At 42.5% G+C, this 23,898-nt stretch overlaps 1 protein-coding gene across 4 annotated transcripts; it reads right to left on the reverse strand.

Moving 5' to 3' along the window:
• Positions 1 to 279: 279 nt before the first annotated feature.
• On the reverse strand, positions 280 to 23,672 carry SNX8 (sorting nexin 8). 4 transcript variants are annotated; one of them, XM_027469047.3, is made up of 12 exons: positions 23,346 to 23,501; positions 22,571 to 22,652; positions 15,466 to 15,656; positions 13,348 to 13,465; positions 10,526 to 10,647; positions 10,078 to 10,158; positions 8,950 to 9,110; positions 8,407 to 8,539; positions 7,255 to 7,323; positions 6,291 to 6,440; positions 5,734 to 5,883; positions 280 to 4,999 (listed from the first exon to the last, which is right to left on the reverse strand). In XM_027469047.3, the coding sequence occupies exons 2-12, from the start codon at positions 22,602 to 22,604 to the stop codon at positions 4,886 to 4,888; spliced, it is 1,323 nt and encodes a 440-aa protein (XP_027324848.1). In that variant the 5' UTR covers positions 22,605 to 22,652; positions 23,346 to 23,501; the 3' UTR covers positions 280 to 4,885. The 4 variants fall into 4 exon arrangements, with proteins under 4 accessions (XP_027324848.1, XP_027324850.1, XP_027324847.1 ...); XM_027469049.3 differs by lacking the exon at positions 23,346 to 23,501 and adding an exon at positions 23,197 to 23,262; XM_027469046.3 differs by lacking the exon at positions 22,571 to 22,652 and having other exon boundaries at positions 23,346 to 23,672.
• Positions 23,673 to 23,898: the final 226 nt, after the last annotated feature.

Genomic DNA, 23,898 nt, shown 5'->3' on the forward strand with positions numbered 1-23,898 from the left:
AAAACAAAAAGTCTGAAGCAGATGTATTGCACTGTTTGAGCCCTGTTTTCACTTGGACTTTCCACTGTGAGCTTAGCTGTTTCAAGCATTTTGTACTGATAGGTAAAAATAATCTGGACAAAATCCCACCCAGGTTCCAGCAAGTCCATGTCACAAAGTGCAGTCACCCAGGGCTGCAGCCTCTGCCACGTGCCAGCAGCAGGTGACCTGTTCGGCACAGCTCTGCATGGTAGGGAGTGAAAGATGCATCAAACTGCTAGAAACAACACATCACATATGTAACTTTATACAAGGTCTTTTTTTTTTTTCTTTTAAACACTTTTACAAACACATATAACACTTACAGATAGAATCTTGGAATGTAATATAGGATCTGTAAACATTTCCAGTCTACCAGCTGTAGTAATAGTTCTTTAATTCCTGCATTTGGATAAAGTGCTTCATACATAAGGCTATTTGAGCAAAGCAAAGATACAAGATATTCCAGGCAGGCAAAATTCATACCCTCTGAACAAGATTGTTTCTTCTCATCTCCCTCCAGCAGTCCTGAATATTTTATACCACCCAAAAATGCCCTTCTTCATATGCTCAATAAGCCACAGGTCAGACTTAAAGGATAAGAGTTAACATCTTATACTCTTACCTTTCCTTTTGTGCTGCACAATGACTTATTTATGGAGTTTTTGATACCTCTGCCTCTGACGTAGCAATAAGGGTTTCTGACTGTTCTAGTGGAGAGAATGGCTTGAGGCAAGCAGAGGAGAGAAAATAAGCACAAGGGTATAAGTTGCTCACAACAGGATGTCAAACCTTACTGCATGGTAGGAAAGGGAGTGACTGACAGCTGATACCTGTTATGTTCTCTTGATTTATTTCCTGGTGGAAACTGTAAATTGCATGGTAAAGAGGGAGCAAATTACTTCCTATTCCTCCAGGAATTTAGGTAGGGAAAGAACAAGTTTGGCTCAGGCCTGCACTTGTATTTGCTATCCCCTATTCTCAGGTCAATTCAATCCTTTTACGTAGATACTTCCACCAGCACTGAATTTTAGCTCATGTCAAGAAGTAGTGACTATTGTTCCTGCTGCAGTTGTGGAGACCAATTCTGTCCCCAGCTGGTGCTCTTTGTCTTCTAGGAACAGCAGAAATTGAAGACAGTGAATTAGCCTCTTACAAATTCCAGGAATTACACCCTTGCGCGATCAAAGTAGAAGAATAGAAGCGCTGGAATGCAGCAAGGCACTGTGGAAAATGTGTTCCAAGGAGCAAAGTTCAAGGCAGATGGAAGGAGAGGGAAAGAAGCAAAGACCAAAGTTGTACTGTAAAACTAAGAGGTTGGGAAGCTTTTCAACATGTGGTATCAGTCAAAAAGCCTGTATATTGCCACTTCACAGCTCAGAGCAGAGGTGACCTTAACAGTGACCAAAACAAATAGCCCTTTTGATAAAGACATTCTTCAGGCTCTCCACTATTTACTACCCTAGTATCTCCATGATATTTGACAGAGACACTGACAGAAAAAATTGGAGGCCTTTTCTCCAATTGTTATTTTAAACACAAGGAAGTCACCATGAGTTCAAGCGCTACACAGAAAGCTTCCATCCAAGAAGGCACATTAACTCTTTGGTGCTACACCTTACATTTATCAGTTCTTGGCTAGGCAGCACACGCTCTTCTGTTAGGCTTATGGGTTGCTTAGTGTTTATTGCAGTCTACCCTTCTACCAGCAACGGGACCAACAACTGAAGTCTTGTTCTCTCCCCTGTACATAGCTGAACTGTTTGCTGCAGAGGGCGATAGCATAGAGGTAACAAGTTCTGGCTCCCCTACATTGTAAACTAGGATAGAGAACTGAAATTAACATGATTAATTCCCTGCTACATTCCTCTAGAGCAAGGAAGCTGTACTTGATGCTGCTCTCCTCGAGTCTGACACATTCCTAAACTGAACAGGGCGAGTACAGCAAGGAAATCCCTCACCTATTGAGGTAAACGTGACACTGCTAGTTGCACACTGACCAGTCTCCCAGAAGCGAGGTTTGCAAACGAAGGGTTGCATGAAACAGTGTGCATTGTTCAGGAGTGAGACAGAAGCTTGACAGTCCTGTATGAAATGAACTCTGAAAGTGCCATTAGCTGTATCAACTCTGAGAATACCTGGCCTACATTCTCAGAATGCTTGGTGAACAGATTGGGGAAAAAAAAAAAAAAAAGCAAAACAAGAAAATCCCACCCCAAAACTGTTGTCCTCCAAGAGGCAAGGGCTGACAGTGGAGGAGTGGGTGTTTGCTCAAATCAACATAATTCCAGTTTTTTACAGGTCACGTGCTCTATGCACACGTGTAGCAGTCTGTGCATTTGAATTACAGACTTTTTGAATTAAAGAATAATTGTTTTGAGGGAGAACAGGAAAGATAAGTTAATTAGTCTAAAGTCCAACTCTGTTTTTGTGTTTATGTTTTGTTTTTTTGGAAGTCTGAAATTGCAACTTCTTTTTCTAAATGTGAGAAGTGCAACGTTTCATTCAGAACTTGCAAAGTACTAGCCCACGGAACATACCCTGGTCATCTATCCCAGCCAAACAAGAAACATAGAAAACGTCAGATCTTCCTCCAAAACATACAGTGTTTTCTCAATTTGACTGCTCACATCAATGAAATGACCCTTAATAACGAAGGATGACTAAGACAAAGCAAGTCACAATCTCTAACCAGCCAGCACCTTCAGCAGATAGGAGAAATGAAGAGCATCCAAAAATATGGTAAAATGCTCTTTGCACTTTTAACCACAAACTATCTTCCTAATCAAGGCAACGTCAAGCAACAAAACAAAACAAATTGTGCCATTCTTGAGACAACGTCTCATTTGTCATTATACTGCAGAATCATTTCCCTCCCCAGACAGTTTGCTCTGGTTTATGAGCAGAACCTCTTCCACGTCACTTTGGGAATCTTCAGGCGAGGGAATCAGAACTGCCACAGCCATTTCCAGTTAGTGCCTCAATGGACAAGGCCAGTACGTAGGAGGAAAGTCTTGGAAGAGAGTTAACATTTGAACTGCTATAAAAAGCTCTTGATAGTGTATTCTGAGCAGGGTTGTTAAACCACGCATCCTACACGCTTAAGGCTCAGCACCCAAGAAATTCACCCACATTCAGTGCACTTTACCATATATCTGGGGAGGAGGGCTGTATGTAATGGATATGCTTGTCTCATGAATCTGGGCAAATAGCTTATTATCTTACTCCTAAATGAAGAAACTAACCCATAATTTCCACCTGGTCTAGGAAGATCATCATGCTGCATTTAATTTTCTAAACAAAAGAAAAAAAAGCTTTTGTGATTACAGGATTTAAGTGATTTAAATATATTTCCTACTACTGAAAGTCCCCCCAAAAGGGAAAATACTGTAATGGTTCCAGTTTAACAGCAAGCATTCATCCCTGTTAACAAGCTTCCTCTTTACCCACTCAGAGAAAACGCTAAGATGTCAACTCTCAAATTTCCCTTTGACAACTCATTTGGTCCCACAGAAGGTAGGTTCATGGGAGTCTTATTCGTGTAGAGTTTTGTTGCACACGTTTGCAGTTTCTTCACTTATCAGTTTCTCTAGAGGATATGCACAATTTCCTCTACAGTAACATGACATGCAAGTTCTTCTCCCCCCTGCCATTTCCCTCATGAGGGAAAGTCACTGGAGATACAAAGTGAGACATGGAAAATGTTTAGTCCCTTTATCACAGTCAGAAAAAAAAAAAAAAAAAAAAAAAAACATTACTGAGGGCCGTGCTCCTTTTAGAGATAAAGAACTGTCACTTCAATTGTCTTTTCTTTACACACCAATGTTATCCAGAGCCACAAAACACATTAATATCCTGATAAATACTGATTTTTGCTAATCAATTTCATCAGCATTGCGTCCCAGCCTACTGGTGTAACAGGATACTTCATCTGATACTAGACCAGAGGAAACACCAGCCATCAGGTCAGCAGTTCTCCAGTAGCCCTAAACAGCTACTCAGCAGATAGATGTCAGAACCTCCAGAAGAAAACAAACAAGCTACCCTGTAGCTGTTCTGCTTGTGTAATAGGAGTGGTTTACAATTAAGGAGTGTTTTGTTCAATTCTTTGCTCATTTATGCCAGGCAAACTCCTCTGAGTTCCTGAACCCAGCCATCTTTGGCCCCAAACTGAGAAATGTGAGCAAGTCCCTAGGCTGCCCTGCAACCACGAGCTGAATGAACGCTGACATACAGTTTGCTAAGCCTCATTGGGAAAATTGCTGTGTCACAGCAGCACTGACCTCTGCCCAGCTGGGTTAAGGAATCCAACCACTTCATTCATGGTTTTTTTTTGCTCTAAAGCCTAGCAGTAAGAAATCGAATCCAGACAACTATCAATGGGATGGCTTTCAGCTTTCCTTATGCACATATGCCTCTAACACAGACCCTCCCAAGCTTAAAAGGCAATCCACCTCCCTTCTGTAAGCACGTGCCTCAGACATCCTGTTCATCTCAGTACTTCAGAAGCTTGTCCACATGTGTGCAGATAAACATCATTGGAGGGCTGTTAGCACAAGATGCAGAGGCATCAGCAGTAACGCTGCAGCCCTCACTGCACCATGTCACATCCTGACCCTGTGACAAGTGTCTTTTGGATAACAAAAAACAGCTCTGCCCCAGAGCATTTCAAAATTAAGAGACTGTCCTTACGACTGTATGTTCTGTCCCACATCCAGTCTGTCTAAATCAGAGAGCAGCTCAAAGCAGCAGTATTTAAAAAAAAAAAAAAAAAAAGCTGTTTGGAGGATCCATTCTAACATCTGGAGGTAGAGGTCCCACCCCTCCCTTGATTGCACTTCTTGCTCCATGCTAGATGCTCAGAATATTAATTGGAGAAGAAGTTTCCCTCTGGAGGTGATAATGGTGGAGTTGGCATATTGCTAGGTCCCACAAAGAGACAGCTCAACTTCGGCTTCAACTCATTCCAAACTTTACTCATCTGTGGGAAAAAAAAAGGGAGAGAAAAGAAACAGACAACAAGATACATTATCATCTCACCACACTGGATTTTAGCAGCAATTTCAGGATACTGAAAACCACAACACAAATTTTCTGAAGCATTTTGGAGAAGTCCAGTGGACCCAGACATTCCTTTTAGACTGGTGCTACACTGACTGAGCAGAGATGGAGGGGAAGCTTCCCATACCTTGGTTAAATTCCTTCACTGAAGGGAAGGAACAAACTGCAGTTATAAAAAATTTTGTAATACAACGAATGCAATAAAGTCCATGCATGGGGAATGCTGAAATTCATATTTAGGGATGGACAAAAGGGAGCTCTTAGATTTAAAGAGAAAACAAGGAAGTTCTTCCTTGTCATATTCCTGCATAGCACAGCAAAAAACCAGATTCATTTAGCAAGCACACATCGTTCATTACAGAATTGTTAGTTATTTAACAGTACAGTTTTCATCTTTTGGGTAAAGCCACACACAGATGAAAAGAAAAAAACCAGCCAGAACAACTTGCTATAAGAAGACGCAGTCATTTAAAAGGGTGATGGGCTAGCCTTGATCCTCACTTCCAATTGGAAATACCTTAGGTAACTTATTAAGAAGTTTTAAAAGATCTGAGCTGGACAGATGCTTAGGAAGAAGACCCGCAGGAGAAAATAAATTAGTTCAAAATTCTCATTCGTATTTTGGGAAAAAGAGCATAGGCCAGAAGAACTCACCTCTTTGTGACCCTGGATCTGGGAGTTGACAAAGGCCCCCAAGATGTGAGAGGTGAGAGGCAGGTAGATGTGGATGAGCTGTGTTTCCTGATGCAGGCAATATAAAGAGAAGTAATTCCGCAGCTCCATCGTTAGGATAGCATTTTCTTGCTGAAAGAAGAGGAATTCAGTGAAATACAATGCCAGGAAGACAGTACCAAGGAGGTTCACTTGTAGCAGGAGAAAAAAGCATTCTTCACCACTCTGGCAATTCAAATGCCTAACAAGAGCCTAAAAAAGCAGTGCCTGGACCCATTTGATAGGACAGCAACTGCACTTTCCATCACGCAGGCTACTGCTTTCCACACCTCCTGCAAATGACATGTTGCCAGAGAGCCAGTAGTAAGTATAGAGGAAAACAAATACATTTTCCTTGAAGCACAGCAGGTATCTCAAATTACCCGAAGTACAAGTTACCGTTTCTGGCTAATGGCTTTCTGCAGATATGAAAGAGGCACACAGCGATGTCATTACAGCAGTCCACTACCACCATTTGCTCTCCCAAGTATCTGCCCTACCTCCACAATCCGAGACTCCAATTGCTCCACTGATTCTGGTTCTTTGTTCTGCACCGTGGCACTCATCATCTGCTTCTTCATCATGCTGTACTTATGCAATGCTCGCTGGTGCTTGTGCAACACCCCCTTCTCATGTCTTTCACATAGGTCCTTGACAGAAAAAAGAACAAAACCAGGTACTTAGTGGGAACTGGGCAGAGTGCTGAGGGACAGCAGGCAGAGGCAAGCCAAGTACATCAGGAACACAAACACATAATCATACTTTGTAATTTCTCCGCTGCGGATTTTTGTTTCTATTTTCAAGAGGGTCAAAAAAATGTTGGCAGATGGGAATTCAAGAAACTAAACTGCCACTTAAGCTCAGTGGTATGGGTCTAAGCAATCTGGAGCATCACTTCAGCCAACGTTTTGGATCTTATCAGGCCACTTATCTTCCATGACCTTCTCAATATTAAGTGCTGGCAATTAGTCATAGTAATAGCTTGCCAGTGCCCTTCTATTTCAGTCCAGGCCTGGGAATGTCAGGAGCGGCTGCCAAGCACAGTTTCACTAGGTGCTTCTAAAAAGTGCATTTGACTGTGAGATTAGTATCAACAAAAACGCTTTCATTTGTGACTGAACTCATGAACCGTCTCCATGAGCCTAACAGTAGCCATTTAATTCACTGCTTTGACTCAAAAGCAGCTAAATCTGGAAAATGGTTAGCTGATCCATGTAATTCAAGCAGTCATATTTCTGTATTTCTTGCGGGGTTTGCCATTTGGCAAGGTCTCATCACAAGAATAGCTGATCAGTAAGGCTATGGAGCTAACTAAGGCCAACAGCCACTCCCCTCCCTCTGCCAGATGCCCAGTGTGCCTCTGAACTGGCCTCACAGTTTTCCATCTAGTTGCGTTACACCCTCTAAAAAGCACAAGCTTGTTCTAAACAACTTTTTCATTGGCAGAAGAACAGCAGAGCTCACTTTATAGGACTGGAGTAAATCCAGGAAAAGGTTCAGCTTCTCCACCACATCATTCTCTTCCTGTTTACCCTAGAAAACAAGGAAAAAGTACATTTTATGTAAGCCTGGCAAGAACCAACATCACAGCTCTTCACATCCTTACACCACGCAGGCCCTCCACAGTATTCCCCAGGGCATATCAACGGTTACACAACTGCATCAAAAATCTTTCAGATGTCACAGTGGCATTTAGTCTTCAGTATGCAGAACAAAGATCTGACTGGAGCAGGAACAGCTTTTCCAATTGACTGATCATTGTAACAAGAGGAGTTAGTTTCGCAGTCCTGCATGTCAGTCCTTCCAGCTTTCTCTGCCTCAGATTTCTTGCTTTTGCAGCCTTCTCTAATCTTTCATCTTTCCTTCTTACAAGATAACTAATCCATTAAATCTATATATACCTGCATATTCCCCATAATAGTTCATGCACCAGAAAGCACAAATGAGACACCAAGCTAAGTTTCACCACTTTATTTTTTCCTCCTTTTTCTGAATACTGCCTTTTCTTCCTATATCAATAGAGCTCTCTGGAGCATAAACTGCAGAAAAAAAAGAACCAGTCCAACAGATCTATAAAGGCATGCAAAGTATTTTAACACAAGGAGATGAGAAGAAGACAAAACTATTATTTTTGCTTCCCAGACTGTCACGATGTCACATCATTCTAACAGTCATTATCACGCTGTACGCTTACACAGGAATATGACACTGCTGTCTGAATGACTTTCATGTAGTGTTTAAGTAACGTGAATGTCAAAACTTGATTCAGAAATTCTTCTGGATTCTCTGCAGCAGGTAAATAAGAGAACGCAGGACTTTTGGACAGCTCAGTGGAGCAGTACAACTTAACTTGTCCAATAACCATTTGGAAGGAAAAAAAGCATGCCTTTCTCTCCACGCCCTTGCCCATTATATTTTTTCCCCATTTAAACACAGTACAGGTTTTTCATTCAAGCATGAACAAGCAGGCTGGTGGCTGAGGATGCGACTTTGGACTACAATCTCCCTTTTAAACTTTTTAAGTGCCTATCCCCATAGAATTTGTGATTCTAAAGACACCAATGCATCTTCCTCTTTTTACAAAAAGTTAATAAATAAAGAAATAGAATCACTCACCTGCTGCACAGCCTTATCTGCCAGAAGTGCAAATTCAACAGATAGACCCTTCAAGGCTTGCTTCAGAGTCCCCCATGTGCTATTATTCAAAGCAGCCCAGGAAGGAAGCGGTGTAGTGTCTGAGCCTAAAGCACTAGGAGAACAGAAATTAATGTTTAAAACTAGGAGACAAACTCCACTGAGCACCTGCACTTATTTGCAGAAAGCAGTTCAGAGTTTCAAACGTCTAAACAGGTCACAGTGCAGAGCTACCACTGCACAGCCACAAAAGTAGTGCCGTGTATATAGTGGGGGAAGAGATAACACGGTCAGTACCTGAACGTCAAAATATTGATGTTTATTTTTGTTGGTCTATGGAATGCAACCTTAGAGGAAAGCATGCATTTTCTTCTTTTGCAGTAGGAAAACTTGATTATAACCTACAGCATGCATTGAAATACCCATTCTTACCAGGCCATTTGCAAGTAAACCTCACAACAGTCTTCAGTTATAAAGCAACAGCAGAAATGTACACATTAGCAAATCTTCTTTCTCCCAACCTACCTTAGCTCCTTTCCAAATATGAGTAGATCTGAGGCATTATCAATGGCTCGAGAAGCTATCCTCTCTGCACGGTCCCGAAGCTTGTAAAAGCTATTGTAAATATTTCTGATGAGTTCCCTGCTGGCAGCAAACTGGGCCTGTATGTCAGCTGGAAGGAAGTCCTGAAGAAGTGCAAGAGATTACTAGTGGACCTAGCAGAGACATACTCCCATATCTTAATTTTGGGCACATCTTATAGTCAGCAGAGAGACAGACTTCTCTTCTGCACTCTCTTTCTTTCTCCACCCTGCAGCAACCCTGATGAGTTCAGCTTTGCAATTTAGATCTCCAAGTCAGATGTCATACATGTACAAATACCCCTAACTTTCAGAGGTAGAAAGAGGTTCAAATACAGGGTGCAGACAGAGTTGGAAAAATCTGCAACTCTACTATGAAGTTAAAATGGGGTTTGTGAGGTTTCAAGCCCACAGGTTCTGATCTGAAGCTACTAAACTGCCAGCATTGCAAAGTCAAGCACGTACTGAAAGTTCAGCTAAGCTCTTTTTGACCTGTGCCTCACCAGTAAGAGCCTGAATTAAGCTCCAATTGCAAAATCTTCTGCTAGCAGTGCAGAAACCTGAACAACAACTCAATCTAAAATTGCTCAATGAGCACAGAGAATGTATGCTTAAAATCTGCTGTAGCACTAATCATTGAGATAAGCAGATAAATGCAGAACTTCTGACTTCTCTAATACAATCAAAATTACTCTCCCACAGGGAGAAAAATAAAGAACAATGACACCAACACACGTGGAAGATATCAATCTAGATATTAGCTTTTAAATGGTGTGGTATGCTCATTTGTTTGGTATGCAAGTACAATTAACTACTAAGAAACACATTCTGAGCAGGATTCACTGTTTAATCTTTCTCATGTTTGTGAACCACTACTGACCCAGAAATATCAGGTCCTTAAGAGTCAAATATACTTTCTATAAAAATTACAAGCTTAAAAGTCTCTCAAACTCTGGAAACAACTCTCCCCTACCTAAGGTCTCTATCACCAAACAAACGCTGTAACTGATTTACCCAGAGGAAAGAGCCATTTAAACCCGAATTATATGTTGCAAGCAATACATATACGTACCTTGGCCTGGGTAGCTAATCTGCAGGTCATAAACTCATCTCCCACTCCCTGGACCAACTCTCTTAGTTTATTCTGTACGTCCTAAAGAAGAGAGAGAATCAAATGAGCACGCAAGAACTAAGTGAAACACAGGCAGTTCACACGGGTCTCTCATATTATCATAATAAGGCACCATTTAGCAGGTACAGCTTTATCCAGGTTAAGTTTAGTTCAAGGGAAATCGTAACACGTATTCCCCTAAGAACAGTTACCATTTTCAAAATCCTGTACTCGTGGCATCAAATGCAATTACATTCCCCTATCCAGCTGTAGAAATATCTACTGAGAGAAAATGTTCCTTGTCACGGGGAGCAACAATGTGTAGGTCAAAAGCAGTTCTGAACTCTGTGCCCAGGAAAGCAGTTACAGGAAGGTGTGCAAACTCAGACTGCCACTAACAAGTACTCACTGAGCCGCTGAATGACAGAAAGAGCTTCAAGAGCACATCTTCTGAGAAAGGAGGATGTCGAGCCACCAGGTTTATAAAGCGCTTCAGAGCTCTTCTTCTTGATTCTATGAATTCTCGGTCAGCTACAGGAAGGAACATTAAACTTCAATTAATAGACCACATATTACAGCTGCTCAGAAAGAGAAAAAAGAAAGCCGGTGATTTCTTTACACTTATAAACCTTGCTAAAGCACTTCAGCAAAACCAAAGAATGGTTGCCAGTACTCTGTTGGCTCTCCAAAACACATCTTTTAGATTGACCACCAGGACAACAATTCCCTCAAGTGGTTCTTTACATCTTACCAAAATCCTGCACATATATCCCTGGGTGGATTTCCACAGGATGGGTCAAGTAAGCAAGATAAACAAATGAGTCTAAGATCTGAACCCTCTGCTTAGAATCTGTGGGGACGCAAAGATCTTTAGTCCTCTGAATGAATTCCATAATTGGCCTCCAAAGAAAATCTCATGTTGTTTGGGACTCCTGGGTGCTACTGCAATGCAAATGGTGCCTTTTTTTTTTCCCCAGTTGCTTCACCAGTATCAGCATCCATCTTTTTCATGCAAGACTTCTGAAAGTACTCTGAAGATCTATCTGCATCACAGTCTGCAGCACATCCACCCAAAGTCTTTACTTGTTAAACTAAAAGAAGTTCAGCTCATCTCCCTTCCTGAAGCAGGAAAGAGTTTTAATCAGGTGATACTGCTGCAAAGCAATAAATCAGAGGTGCTAGCATCTTTTCAGGTAAAGTGGAAAACTATATTGAAATAAATCTAAAGGAACAGGAAGTAGCAAAACTGAAATTAAAAGAATGCACAGGCAAATGGATACCTAAAGTTTAAAAAAGGTGCCTTCATGTTTAAGCTGGGAGTTTGCAGGCTGCAGGAGGCCTCCATAATTATCTTTAGTAAGGCGATCAAATTATTTTTTTCATTCATTAGTGTTCCATATCTTGATTGTGCTTTGTTCATACTTTAGCCTGCACGGAGATTTCAGAAGTCATCTACTCACTTCCTACAGGATCTGACCCAGTTTGCTGCCATCCTCCAAAACGAGCAGAGCAGACTATCAATCTTCCTCCATCTGACAGACAGATGTTAGGCCATGTTTTACCAAGACCACGTTATACCAACCCGGAGGTAAGAGTGTAACTTACTACAGGAGCATACAAGTCACACAGCTTTATCCGTCAGGCTCTGGCACTATGGAATATGCAAGAGTCACACATCTACACTGATCTGTCAAAACCTGCGTTGTATAGTTCCATTTATCAGAACATTAACCTACTCAGAAACAAGAAGTACCCATTCCATTTCCTTTTTCCTGTTTGCAGTTTCTATTTAACACCACTTACGCAGCTTTTCTATATTCAGAGTAACTGGACTAAAGGCAATCACCACTCTCTGCCTTCACGCAGATGTGGACTACGTTAGGACTGTACTACTAGCACAGTTTGGGAACAAATCCTGCCAGTTTTTTTTTTTTAAACATTTGATATGTATGGGAAGAAATGCACCAGTGAACGCACAGAAGTATCAACACATCAGAAACGCCAGGAAATAAGCAACTGACAAATTATATGTATTGGAAACTTCTTTCAAGCATCCTCTCTCCACCAAGATAAATCAGAGAAGGTCACTTTGCTCACAGGTGTTGCATGAAGTGGAAATTCTGGAAATTCTGGCTGAGAACACTGCATCAGGCCAAATTCAACAGACTGGTTTTCACAACCTCAAAAGAAAGGTCTTTACAATTCACATTCCATCATAAAAAAAATATGACCATTGAAGCTTTTCAATAGTGTTATTTTGCTTTGTTCTTGTTTGCTACAAACCCTGCTCTGTTCACTGTTTACCAATTCCTTTTTATTGTAGCAATTCACCAATTCCTTGACTGAAATCAATTATTTTTTTTAACAAGCTTAGCAGCTCGGGCAGGAGACAAACCAGTGAAGAGCTTGTTCTTCCACAGATAAAGCATAAAACAAGATAGAATTTTACACAGATATGCATCATTTTAAATAATAGAAGTTTAAAAACAATGCCAATATTTTGGATTATTGAAAAATGCAGCAGAACGAACTTCAATATGATTTCAGTCCTGGGATACTTCATTGGTTTCTATTCTAATAGCTACAATGTACTTGAGTGAACTGACATTCCAGCCTCAGTTTTTAATTTCTGGTTATCCTACATACTTGCTGTTGTTTTTACACAGTAAGTTTCTCTGCAGTCTAAAGCCTTATAATGTTTTTGTTTGTTTGTTTGTTTTTAATGTTTAGTCTTCTCTCACTACAGAAAAACAATGGTGCTTCCATGAATCTTTCCCATTCTGAGCACCTCAAAAACAGCACATTGTGCTACATACTAGAGTTGTTCAACAGTACAGTAGCAATTCTACAGTCAAAGCATCATATGATCATCACAGAGCACACATGATCTTCATAACCTATTTTCCTAAAAATATGATAGCTGCAACTCTGCCATGCTCTTGTGTAGAATTACCCCTTGAATCTTACCAGAAAGGTTATTAGATACCAAGACGTACAGGAGGAAAAAAACAAACACACACACACACTGAAACTTTAGATTATGCTACCTCTAAAGATTTCTAAGACAGCAGTAATTCACAGCTCCAAACTGTGTATTAAATTGTCAGAATTGTTTTCTGAGCCAAGCAGAAGCAAAGACATTCAATTCTTTCAAGTATTTATTTTCATTGGTTTCATCTTGATCATACTCGCACTGCAACACCTCCAGACAGAAGAGTGACCCAAATTTACCTCCCAGCATCCTCTTGGGTGGCAGTGCTGGCACCATACGATATGGGAACTTCTGCAGCAGCATCTCATGGAACACCACAAAGTCATTATATCTCCTGTAGACCGAGCATTTGAATCTCTGTAATAGAGGGGAAAAAAAGAAAAATCAATACGCAGGCTGGACAATCAGCAGCATATCCATTAATTTTCTACCATCAGCTGCACTGAAAAGAAAGAAAGAAATCTCACAAAAGGGCTGCAGAAATAAAATAATCCTTATTTTTAGAGGTCTTGTGGTGGGAAATAAGGAGAAAAGTCTCTAAATGCAGCCACCCTTCCATTATGAATAGAGGTAACATTCTTCTGAGAGTAAGATTTCAGGTAAAAGTTTATGTCACACTCCATTCACACACAAGAGAAAATGAAAAGGAGAAGTTTCCTAAAAAGTGGCAAATCTATCTAAATCTGTAGTGGTTCCACACTTCCTCAAACTCCCTGTTCTTTCAAATCAGACAGAACACTTAGAACTAGTGCCAATACTCAAGTGCTCTAAAGAGCTCCTTTCTTGAAGTACTGCAAGTGCCTGCTTTAGCTCCTGGGAACTTTCCTTAAATCAGCTTCAGATCCAGAGGTGGCAAAACAAACTTAGAACGTGTTCAGTATTAGCCCAAATGGCTGACCTTTTAAGTGAACCTCGTAAGACAAAAAGAGACCTTCTATTGATGCTAGATCTATAAACAAACACTTAAAGATCCATTAAAACCTTAGCCTTTAACTCTGCCTTAGATCAGTGTGTAGAACAGACCAAGGAAACTGGGCATTCATTCCAAAAGGAGTTAAGTGGCAGCTACAAGGAGATATTTGAGAGGTAAAAGTCCTTAAAAAATAATTAAAAATAAGAGCAAAAAACAAAAAACAAACACGACTACTACACATTGATCTACTGAACAGCTAGTAAGAAAGCCTACATACGACTACCTGCATTCTCACTACTGTTGTGTTGCACATCACACACCCCTTACTATTACACTATGAATTTTCAGAAATAAAGCAACGAGACACATAACTGGAGCACAACGGGTACAGCCCTTAGGGCCTCCCCCTGTCTGATTTGAAATCTGATGCTGATTTGTGTTGCAGATCTTAGATGAAGTGCAAAGCCAAGCTATTTCTTCTCCCAGAAGCATAGTTCTACAGCTAGAACTGAGAGAGACGACAGCAACTGAAAGGAATTGGCAATGGGTTTTTTCCTAAATTCAATACCTAGAGAGACCACCAGGGTCTCAGTACAGTGTCTTGATATTGCAGGCAAAAACAGAACCCTAAAGAACCCACAGAAACATTCCTTATCTGCCCTTATCCTCCACACAACACTCTTTGAGAAACTTACAGATACAGCCTAAAGCCCCGGCCGTCACTGCAGGGAAGTGACCCAAAGGTGATGCTGAATATGGACAATGGTGACCGCAATAGTTTGAGTGCTACTCACTAACTGGTGCTTTGGTGGCCTGGGAGCTGCAAATTGCTCATAGTCCATCTTGAATAGGACCAATTTCTGTCTTGAAAAAACACACAGAAGATCCTGGAAAGCTATTTCACTGGCTGTTCCATAACTAAAAGATACACCACCTTCAGTCTCACTAATACCAAGAGCAGAACCTTGAGTTCAGGCTTAGGGCAAGCAAACTGGAAGTGGCCTAGACTCTGCGGAAGTTATTTGCAGTACCTTTTCTGTTTATAAAGGATTGCAGTTTAGCACTGACAATATGGTTTCTTCACAAGCTCTGAATAGTCTGAAATATGCAGTACCATACACCAATCCATTACAGAATCATTCCATTTATGCTGCACATCTGCTTTTCTAGAGAGCTCAGGTGGGTTAGCACTCCTGATGGTATCCACTCACTTTGCAGAACTAGCTGACTACACACCAGACCTCAGCTAGATGTTCCATACTGCCAAAATGAAGGTCAAGAAAGCACTGGGTTGGTGCATTTATAGCAAATCAATACAACCGGCCTACTGAAAATCAGCATCACCCAACACACCTATCAATCAGACAAGACTTTGCCAAAAGCAACTGCATGGACATTCCTGAGAAGACACATTCTCACTAAGAGCATTGCTTGTTCACATTACCTTGCTGGAAACCTCATATTCCACATGTTTCAGAAAAAGTCCCTTCTTCTCAGGTATAAGCTCCACCTGCACACTATCCTTGCTCAATAGCTCTTGTAGGGTGTGGGAAAGCAGCAGTGGATTTCCCTGGGGCGCCTGCATTAGAAATTGTTCCGGTTCCCTCGGTTCATTTACTGGAGGCTTTGCCAAATCTAAAAGACAAAAAGGGAGAAACAGTCCAGTAGACCCTGCAAAGATAAACTGAAAGAAGGAGCCTTAAAATATTCTGTTCCCTCAGTGCTCCTGCAGTGGTGCAACATGACCAGAAGAGCACCGAAGCCACTCCTCCCCCAGGAGGCTATGCTACTTCCCACACGTTCGAGGCACTGGAACCTCCCTCTTCGCTACACCCAGGAGCGCTACCAATTACACCGAGTCAGAAAGCCATCTCCACTAAGCAAAAGAAGAATCACAGGCCAAATTTGTTCCGTGAATCAGCTAGGAGGCCTGCATTTCCTGTCTGTCCAGCTCCCACCACAGCAGGATCTGCCAAAATGAACGAAACCCTAGCTCAGCACTTTTGGATCCTGCCTAGAACAACTCATGGAAGTAAAGAAAACGTCCTATTTTACTGCACTGCAGAAATCTAATACGTTAATTTCACAGGCTATTACAAAGGAAAGAGACACTTTGTTTGACATAATTATATTAAAGTGTATGACAGTATGCTAGAGCGTGCATGATTTGTGGTAATTTACTATGTCAATATGTTTAAGTTCAATAGCAGGAGAACAAGGATCCCAGTAATGTCTACCAACAAGACAGTTTACTCCATCACAGCAAGCTCAGGAAATAGCTTCCAAATACATCGATTCTACTGCTTGTAGCTAAAAAACAAACAGGACAGGGTTATTTTGTTGTGGTTTGTTTGGTTTTGTCTTTTACAGTGAATTCAGCTGTAGCTGGATAGCTTTGGACAGAGAGAGATCCTAACAAATTCCCAGCAAGATGCAAAAGTGAATAAAGATGGCTCTAAGAGCATGGCCCTTGAAGGCAGACTAAACCAAAGAAGGGGAAAAGAGGATGATTCAAAACGCTCTCTTAATGACTGACTCAAGCCCACTATCTGAACTTGCCTTCATAACTCCATGTTATGAGACTGCAAACAAAGCTTACACTGTTTTTACAAAGCTATCATTTTTTCCACCCATCTTACACATATGAAAAGCCAGCAACAGGGTGAAAAATGTGGCTGTATCCCTGGAATCTCTTCAACCCATACCTGGGTCTGGAACAGATGGGTTGCTTCCAGTCTGCATTCATCTGTTTAAAGGGGATACTGTGAGCAAGTTCTTTTACAAAAGAAGTTGTATCCACTGACGAAAACCCACCTAGAAAAGCTAAGGAGCATTAACCATCCCCTCCTTGCAAGTGTGTCAAAGCTACAGACCTTCTTAAACACATCTAAAAGTTTGATATTATGAGAAGACAGTAACATGATAGAAGCAAGAATTTTTCCTGTGAGCCTTGATACATAGTTCAAAAGGTTGGTAAGAAGTTCCCTCAGGAAGATACAGATTCACAACCTTACCTTGACAGCCCTGACCTCCTGATAAGGATTTCCCACCTGTTCCTTCACATGCTCAAGGCCCTGGTAAACGGGGAGGCAACCTCCAATTCCTCAAACAGACAGTTGCAGCCTTTGTTTTGTAAATGACTTGAGGAAACCGAACCTAATCCAGGACAAATGACCTTATCCCACATGTCTCATCAGGCTCCCAATTCCTGCGAATGTGACTCAGAGAAGCAAGTCTTAACACCTCTGCTTTAATGGAGTAATGTATCGTCTATTAGCCCCACCTACAAACAGCTTCTGAAGAGTTCCAGTTAATTACCAGAAATCTGTAGTGAAAACTCGAGCTAATTCAATGCTGACAAGGGACACTGCTGGATAACGTGGTAACACACACACCTGTGTATCCACTTTTCAGACAGATGCTGAACCGAGAAGGAAAGAGAACTCCAAATTCAGAGAATAAAGCACACAGTTTTCTTGTGTAGTAAAATCCTCCCACCTGATACTTGGTGGCGCAGCACAGTTATAATAAACCATTCTCCCAAGGGGAAGCCCTAAAAATACACACAAGGAGCAGTACGAAGAGCAGAAGACAGCCTTGCTCCCCAGAGCAGCGGTTCCCCAGGTGCACACCCTTCTAATTCTTGGTTTTAATTGCTCAAGACACATCAATGAAATGCAACGTGACACAAGAGATTTTGTTATTTCTGCCCTGCACACACACACGCCCTGACAGAATTCCACAGTCCTCTGTGGTGCTGAACCAGCAGCTCACCTTTCAGGGGAAGTCACAGCACGCCAGTCTCCCCAAAGGGGCTAGCCAAAATTCAGCCCACCTGCTTCCTGAGAGCAGTGCCAACCTGCACTAGCACAACACTCCTCCTGCCTGCTGAACCACTCTCCCTGCTTTCCGTTTTCCTGCTGGCCAGCAGACAAAGCAGGGATTTCATGGCACAAACTGCTCCCTGCTCTGGGGCTCGGCACCATCTGAACTATTGAAACTCCCAGTGGGAAAAGATAAGTACTGGGAGAAAAGACCAACAGGATGAGCTGTGAATCCCTCAGTATTTCACCTGTAAGTCCTGAGATCTGATGTATGATCCAAACCGTCAGCCCCCAGCGTTGAAAAGGTCTCTCCTACTCGACCTGAACCCACGTTACCCCAAAGACAAGTGCAGAGTGAAGCCCCACAGAGAGATCTAAGTCAAGACTCAACGTTCCTTCAACAAATCAGTCATGCTGCTTCTTTTATGTGAAATGCTTTGCCACTTTTCATCAAGTTATTCTCTAAATTTGCTTTCTAAAATTCACCTTCAGGAAATACCTTCTTTTCTCAGCAGTTCACACATTTTGCTGTTCCTGAAATACTCTGTAGCTTCCTTAGATCCCACCTTGTCCAAATATCTAAAGTCATATAAACAAGCCTGAATAATTACTGTTTAACTAATCATCTCTCTTCCACATCAACAAGACAGTCGGGGTGAACGTGCACCCCCAAACACCAGTCTGAAAATGCTGTGAGATTACTTTGGAACCGTTAACCTGGTCTGGAAAACACCATCCTGGCATTAACATTAACCCCGCAGAACAATGTATCCTTAAACTATTCATCAGCCCATCTTTCATTCTACTTACTAAAGAGTCAATTCAGAAACAGCCTGGAGAGTCCTGGCCAGGAATGGTGGATAATAGTGTGAGCTCATTGGTATGAGCTCCTGTGTTCAACCAATACAAGGATTTACATGCATTGTAACAACACACTTACTGTTTCCCATCACGCGCGCTCCTTGAGAACAGCTAATTTTGAAAACATTCCCTTTGGTCTCAGATCATCATCTAACAGAGTTTATATAAATAGAGCAGTAAATGAATATAGAAATGAGGTAGGGAATGGATGCCCATACAGGGAAGCAGATAAAATTCAATCAGCTTTTTGTAAAAGCTATCCTTTTGCTACCGTAGAGTTTCTCAATCTGGTGTCAATAAGACATGAGGAAGTAGCCTGGTATAACTGAAAACAGTTTGATATAACAGCTAAAAAGAATACACATGAGCAAACTGGCAGGCAGCAAGAAGACAAGAAATAGAAGTTTAAAGAAGCATTCAAAGCATAGCCCGATTTTTTGTTTTGTTTTATTGTAAAAGAAAACAACTGTAAAAACATTGCTTTTTTTTTTTCCCTTTTCTTTTCTTTTCTTTTTCTTTTCTTTTTTTTTATTTTTATTTTGGTAAGAAGTCGGGTAGCCTTTAGACTGAAAGGAGTTGAGAAACTTATCCCAGGAACAACCCAAATAGAACGCTACATCACTTTATGCCACACATTTCAAGGTTTATTTAGCACTCTGAGCTCACAGCTCCCTACATACAACTAGCAATACAGCAAAACTCCACAGTTACTGGGTTTCTCTATCAAAAACTTCTACAACCACACGTGTGGAATTTCAGATCTCTGGAGAGCTGCACACGAGTTTTGCAGGCACAAGTAGGAGACGGGGGCAATGTAAGGACTGGAAGCATAGCTTGCAAATCACAGAGCAGATCTCCCTTCCCCACTGAGGCTCTCTCAGCCACATTTGGAGGGTTTATCTCTGTTTCACAGATGGCTGCCAAGCGTAACTCTGTATTATACTTGGGTGTTAATCCGCTAAATTTATTAGACACGCTTATATGGAAGATGCCATAGAATTGCTCATTACGTTTGTGGCAGATCTTCTATAAGCAGAAAGGAATCTGAAAAGAAGGAAAGCCTTTAGGAAAAAGAGCTAAGATTTCCTCATCGTTATCATAGGCCACGGCCTTACGGAGTAGAGGTAATCCAGCTCACAGGAAATGCAGGGGAGTAAAAGAACCATGCATTTTTGTACACTGATACCTCAGATTTCCTCCTGGCAAAGCTGAAGGCTCCTGGGCCAGGCATACTCTAACAGCAATGTAAATATCATTCATCAGCATTTCCCCTTCCTTTCTGTCTTCTCATGGAAAGCCTCAGGAATTATGGAAATGCCTTTCCCCCTTGTTCTGTCAAACACATTCCTCCTTAATTCCAGAACTCCCTTTCAATGTCCACACCAGCCTCTCTAAAAGCTGACACAGACTTCGGCTACAACTTTAAGTCCATTCCCTTCCCCTTTTTTTTCTTTTTAAAGAAAGGAAAAAAAAAAAAAAAACTTACATAATTTGAAATCCCCTAAAGACAAAGGAAAGAAAAAAAAAAAAAAAAAACAGAAGTCCCACAAAAAAAAAATACTTTCTTCTTATTAAGGCATTACATATCTTCTTGAGACAACTGTATGCAACTCCTATTTTATAAGGAACTTTAAACCACGCAGTTATTATTTAGAAAGTAGCACAGTAAAAGAATCAGCCTGCTTTGACCAACAAAAGCGATCCCCAGATCTATGTTCAACACGAAGGAGAGGTCTGTGTTCCTTACTAGGTACAAGGAAAATTATCATATTTAGTTTCACTCTCATTAAGAGATGGTGTGATTGTGGCCTTCCTTCTTCTCAACATTTCATTTGTAAATACAAACCATCCAATGCCAAAACAAGATAAAGTGACAAACTCTACCAAAAGCCTAGACGTTGGGATACAGGTTCTAACATTCTGCTTTCCTCCTTAAAATCCCCAGCCTTCTCAGCACGCATATCAAATGTGTGTTCTGTGCTGGCTGGCCTGGGTTGTTTTTTCCTCTATTTTGAGGACGTGGGGATGATTCTGTTGTTTTGTGGTGGCTTGTGTTTTTTTTCCCCTTCAGATTGCTAAATTTCATATTGCTATTCAGGACTTGGTGCTTTCCACAATGAAGCACAGAAGCAACATTACAACTCAAAAGTATTCATGTGAGGTATCTAAGCTTTTTTTAGTAATAATTAAAAAAAAAGAGTGCTAGCATTTCTGCATTACCCTGCAGCTATAGGCTTCTCAAAGTATCATCATCAAATAGAGCACGCAGAAAGAAAGGGGAAAAAAAGGCAATGTCACAGATATGCGTGCCAGAACAGAGAACTAACTTTAAGGCTCGTGCCCTGTTCTTTTAACCATGCTGTTAGATCAAGTGATTAATTAAGCAGTTTCCCAGTCTGGGAATACAAGGAGCACATTCCTTCACATTCCATCAGCCAGTCAGCTGTGTGGCCACAGTCCCAAGCCACAGCAAACACAAAGTGAGATGGGGCTATACAGTGAACTGAAGAAATAACAGTATTGAGGGAGTAAAGTCCACCAAGGAATGTTTGCAAAGGCTACAGAGACAGAATTCAAATCCTCACTAGGACAGCTTTCTGCTCCCAGTGGAGGACTGCTGAGCTATCCCCCTTCACACCCAGCTCTAGCAAAGAGGTTGGAAGCGTGAAAATTCAGACACAATACATGCAAGTCTTCTGCAGGAAGCCTCCTGTGACAGTAGTTTTCAGAAAGCCGTTAGCCACATAGCTATATTCCACCTCAATTCCCATACAAGTCTTTTACAACAGCAGTTTGTCTTAACTATAGAATAGAATTGCCAAGTTTCCACAAATATCCCTTTCCAAGAAAACTGTCAGAATAATTTATCCTTTATTTTATTTTGTTTCTTATCTTCCTTGTACATTTCTCATCCTCTTAATTACACTGGGCAAAACTTTGAACTAAGTGTTTAAGTATTAAAAAAATGAAATGTCACTCCAGCCTTTGGATGGTCTTTTTACTCATTCTGCGTATTCTGAACAAGGTCATTCATATTTCAAGTTCTGTTACAGCTCCCATCCTTTTCTACCAGTTCGATGCCTGTAACTGCCCCATTTCTCTCCATCAACCCATGCCAACCCACTACAGCTCGAAGATTCTGGGGGCAATCCAAGTGGTTATGTTCAAATTCTACCATCTGCAAGCAGTACAGTGTGTTCCCTACCAAACCTCCCCACTGGCTGCACACACGGTTAAAGATTTACCATCAGAAGACAAGGAGACACCCCCCTTCCTCTCCAGACAGCACACCTGGATTAGCTCCCTGCAGTCATTGCAAAACAGGCTCAAAGGGGAGCAAGAGCCAAAAAAAATAAAGAAAAAGATCAATACAAGTAACAGCAGAAATGACTTTAATACATCAGACGTTATCTTATCTTTGGCTTGCATTAAAGTACTTTTAATCTTGTGAAATTAAGAATGTGTGTGTCCTGTTATAGGTGTGCCTCAATAGGCCCTTCCAGGATGCTCGGATATGGATCCTACTGGAACACTCACTGAATAATTGCTGATCTCTGAAAACGTGCAGTATGAGTATCAAATTCCCAAGATCACCAAACCCACAGCACGATGCTAGAAATTAAAGAGATGCCTCCTTTTGTAGCACACTTCTATTTCACTAAGATCACGAGCTGCTTTCTCTGTTTACACAATATAATCTCTGTCAAAGGAAGATGAATTTTCTAGACAAGGCTGAGTAGATCAGACAGCTACAGAAGCACCATCGCTAGCGTGGAAGTGAATCAGAAGAGAAACACTCAAGGACAGCTCAGTTTTATCTCTATAAGGCTCCTGAAGCAGATGGTAAAACCGTAACAGACATACCTGAGTGAGCTCTCTCTTTGATACAGTAGGACATTTTTTCCACAAAGGCTGCTGCTCAATATCCCAAAATCTTACATCAGTCCTGGACAGAAATATTCCAAAATAATTTGTTTATTTATTAATGCGTTATCTGCATCAGGAGTGTCAGAGGCCTAATCAAAAGAACACTTATACTGGATCCTGAATGTAAAGCAACCAAATCACCCTACCCTGCGTAAATATTAACTCACCTGTGACCCCTACCAGCTTTTCTTCCCAAAGGCAAAAAAAAACAAAACACGCAGCAATCAGCGGGAACCTCCAGCCGCTTGCAGAGTGCTTTAGAGGTGCGTTTTCCTCTCAAAGTTTGCTCAGTTTAACCGAGTTTAGCGGTCACTTTCCTGACTCACCCCTCAGCCCCCCCCACACGGCTCCTTTTGCTGCTGCCACCCCGGCTCCAGGCGGCTCCTGGGGCTGGGGCCAACCTTCCCCGAGCCTTCCCCAAGCCCCCTCAGAGCTGCCGAAATCCCCAGGCGAACCCCAGCCCTGCCGCCACCTCTGACAGCGGACAAAACCTCGGGGCTCCCCCCTCAGCCCGAAACCCGGCCCGAGGGGGGGGCTCGGAGGGCATGGCGGCCCCTTTTTACCTCAGGTTTCGGCGGGGCGAGCAGCCCCCAGCCCTCCCGAGGAGCCCCGAGCCTCCCGCGGGGGGGAAGCAGCGAGAAGCGGCGTCCCCGGAGCCGGGCGGGCGGAGGCGTGAGGCGAGCCCCGCGTCACCCCGCGTTCGCCCCCGTACCTGTGGCGGCGGTGCCGGCGGGCGGCTCGCCCTCCATCGCGGCAGCCCTCGGTCATGTGAGGCCGGGGGCCGGCGGCCGCCCTCCCCTTCCTCCCTCCGCAGCGCGGGCGGAGCGGCCGGGGGAGGCCGCCTCCCGCCTCGGGCACGGGGCCGGGGGCCGCCCCGAGCGGGTGGAGGGGGGGATCGGGGCGGTCCACGCCGCCTCCCAGCGGCCGGAGTCCCGCGGGAGGGCCCGGGCAGAGCCCTTTTTTCCGTGGCTGTGGCGGGTCCGGGAGGCTGAGGGCAGCGGAGAGGCCGAACTCAAACGCGAGCTTCGCGTCCCGGGCCTCGAGGGCGCCGGCACGGGGCTGGGTTTGGCGCAGCGCGCCTCAAACCGCGCCGGGGTTAGCGAGGAGCCGCTCAGATAGCTCCCAGAACTGATCGGCTCACACGCCTCGTGCAGGCTTTATTCCAAAATCGAATTGTTTTTCTTTTTTCGTCTGGAAGCTGAGAAAGGTGGTGGGTGGGGATGTGGACTGCCAGGCAGAATTCGGCGTGCTACGTGAGGAAATAA

Source organism: Anas platyrhynchos, chromosome 15 (genome assembly GCF_047663525.1).
Source record: "Anas platyrhynchos isolate ZD024472 breed Pekin duck chromosome 15, IASCAAS_PekinDuck_T2T, whole genome shotgun sequence".
In the NCBI taxonomy this organism is placed as follows: domain Eukaryota; kingdom Metazoa; phylum Chordata; class Aves; order Anseriformes; family Anatidae; genus Anas; species Anas platyrhynchos.

What these genes read in the sequence shown, in the direction of transcription:
- SNX8 (XM_027469046.3), bottom strand. Translation starts at nt 23,382, where the DNA reads ATGGAGGGCGAGCCGCCCGCCGGCACCGCCGCCACAG. An exon ending in CGCCGGCACCGCCGCCACAG is followed by an intron (nt 15,657 to 23,345) that starts GTACGGGGGCGA and finishes TTTGTCTTTTAG; the next exon opens with ATTTGGCAAAGCCTCCAGTA. An exon ending in AGATCCAGGGTCACAAAGAG is followed by an intron (nt 5,000 to 5,733) that starts GTGAGTTCTTCT and finishes TTTTTCCCACAG; the next exon opens with ATGAGTAAAGTTTGGAATGA.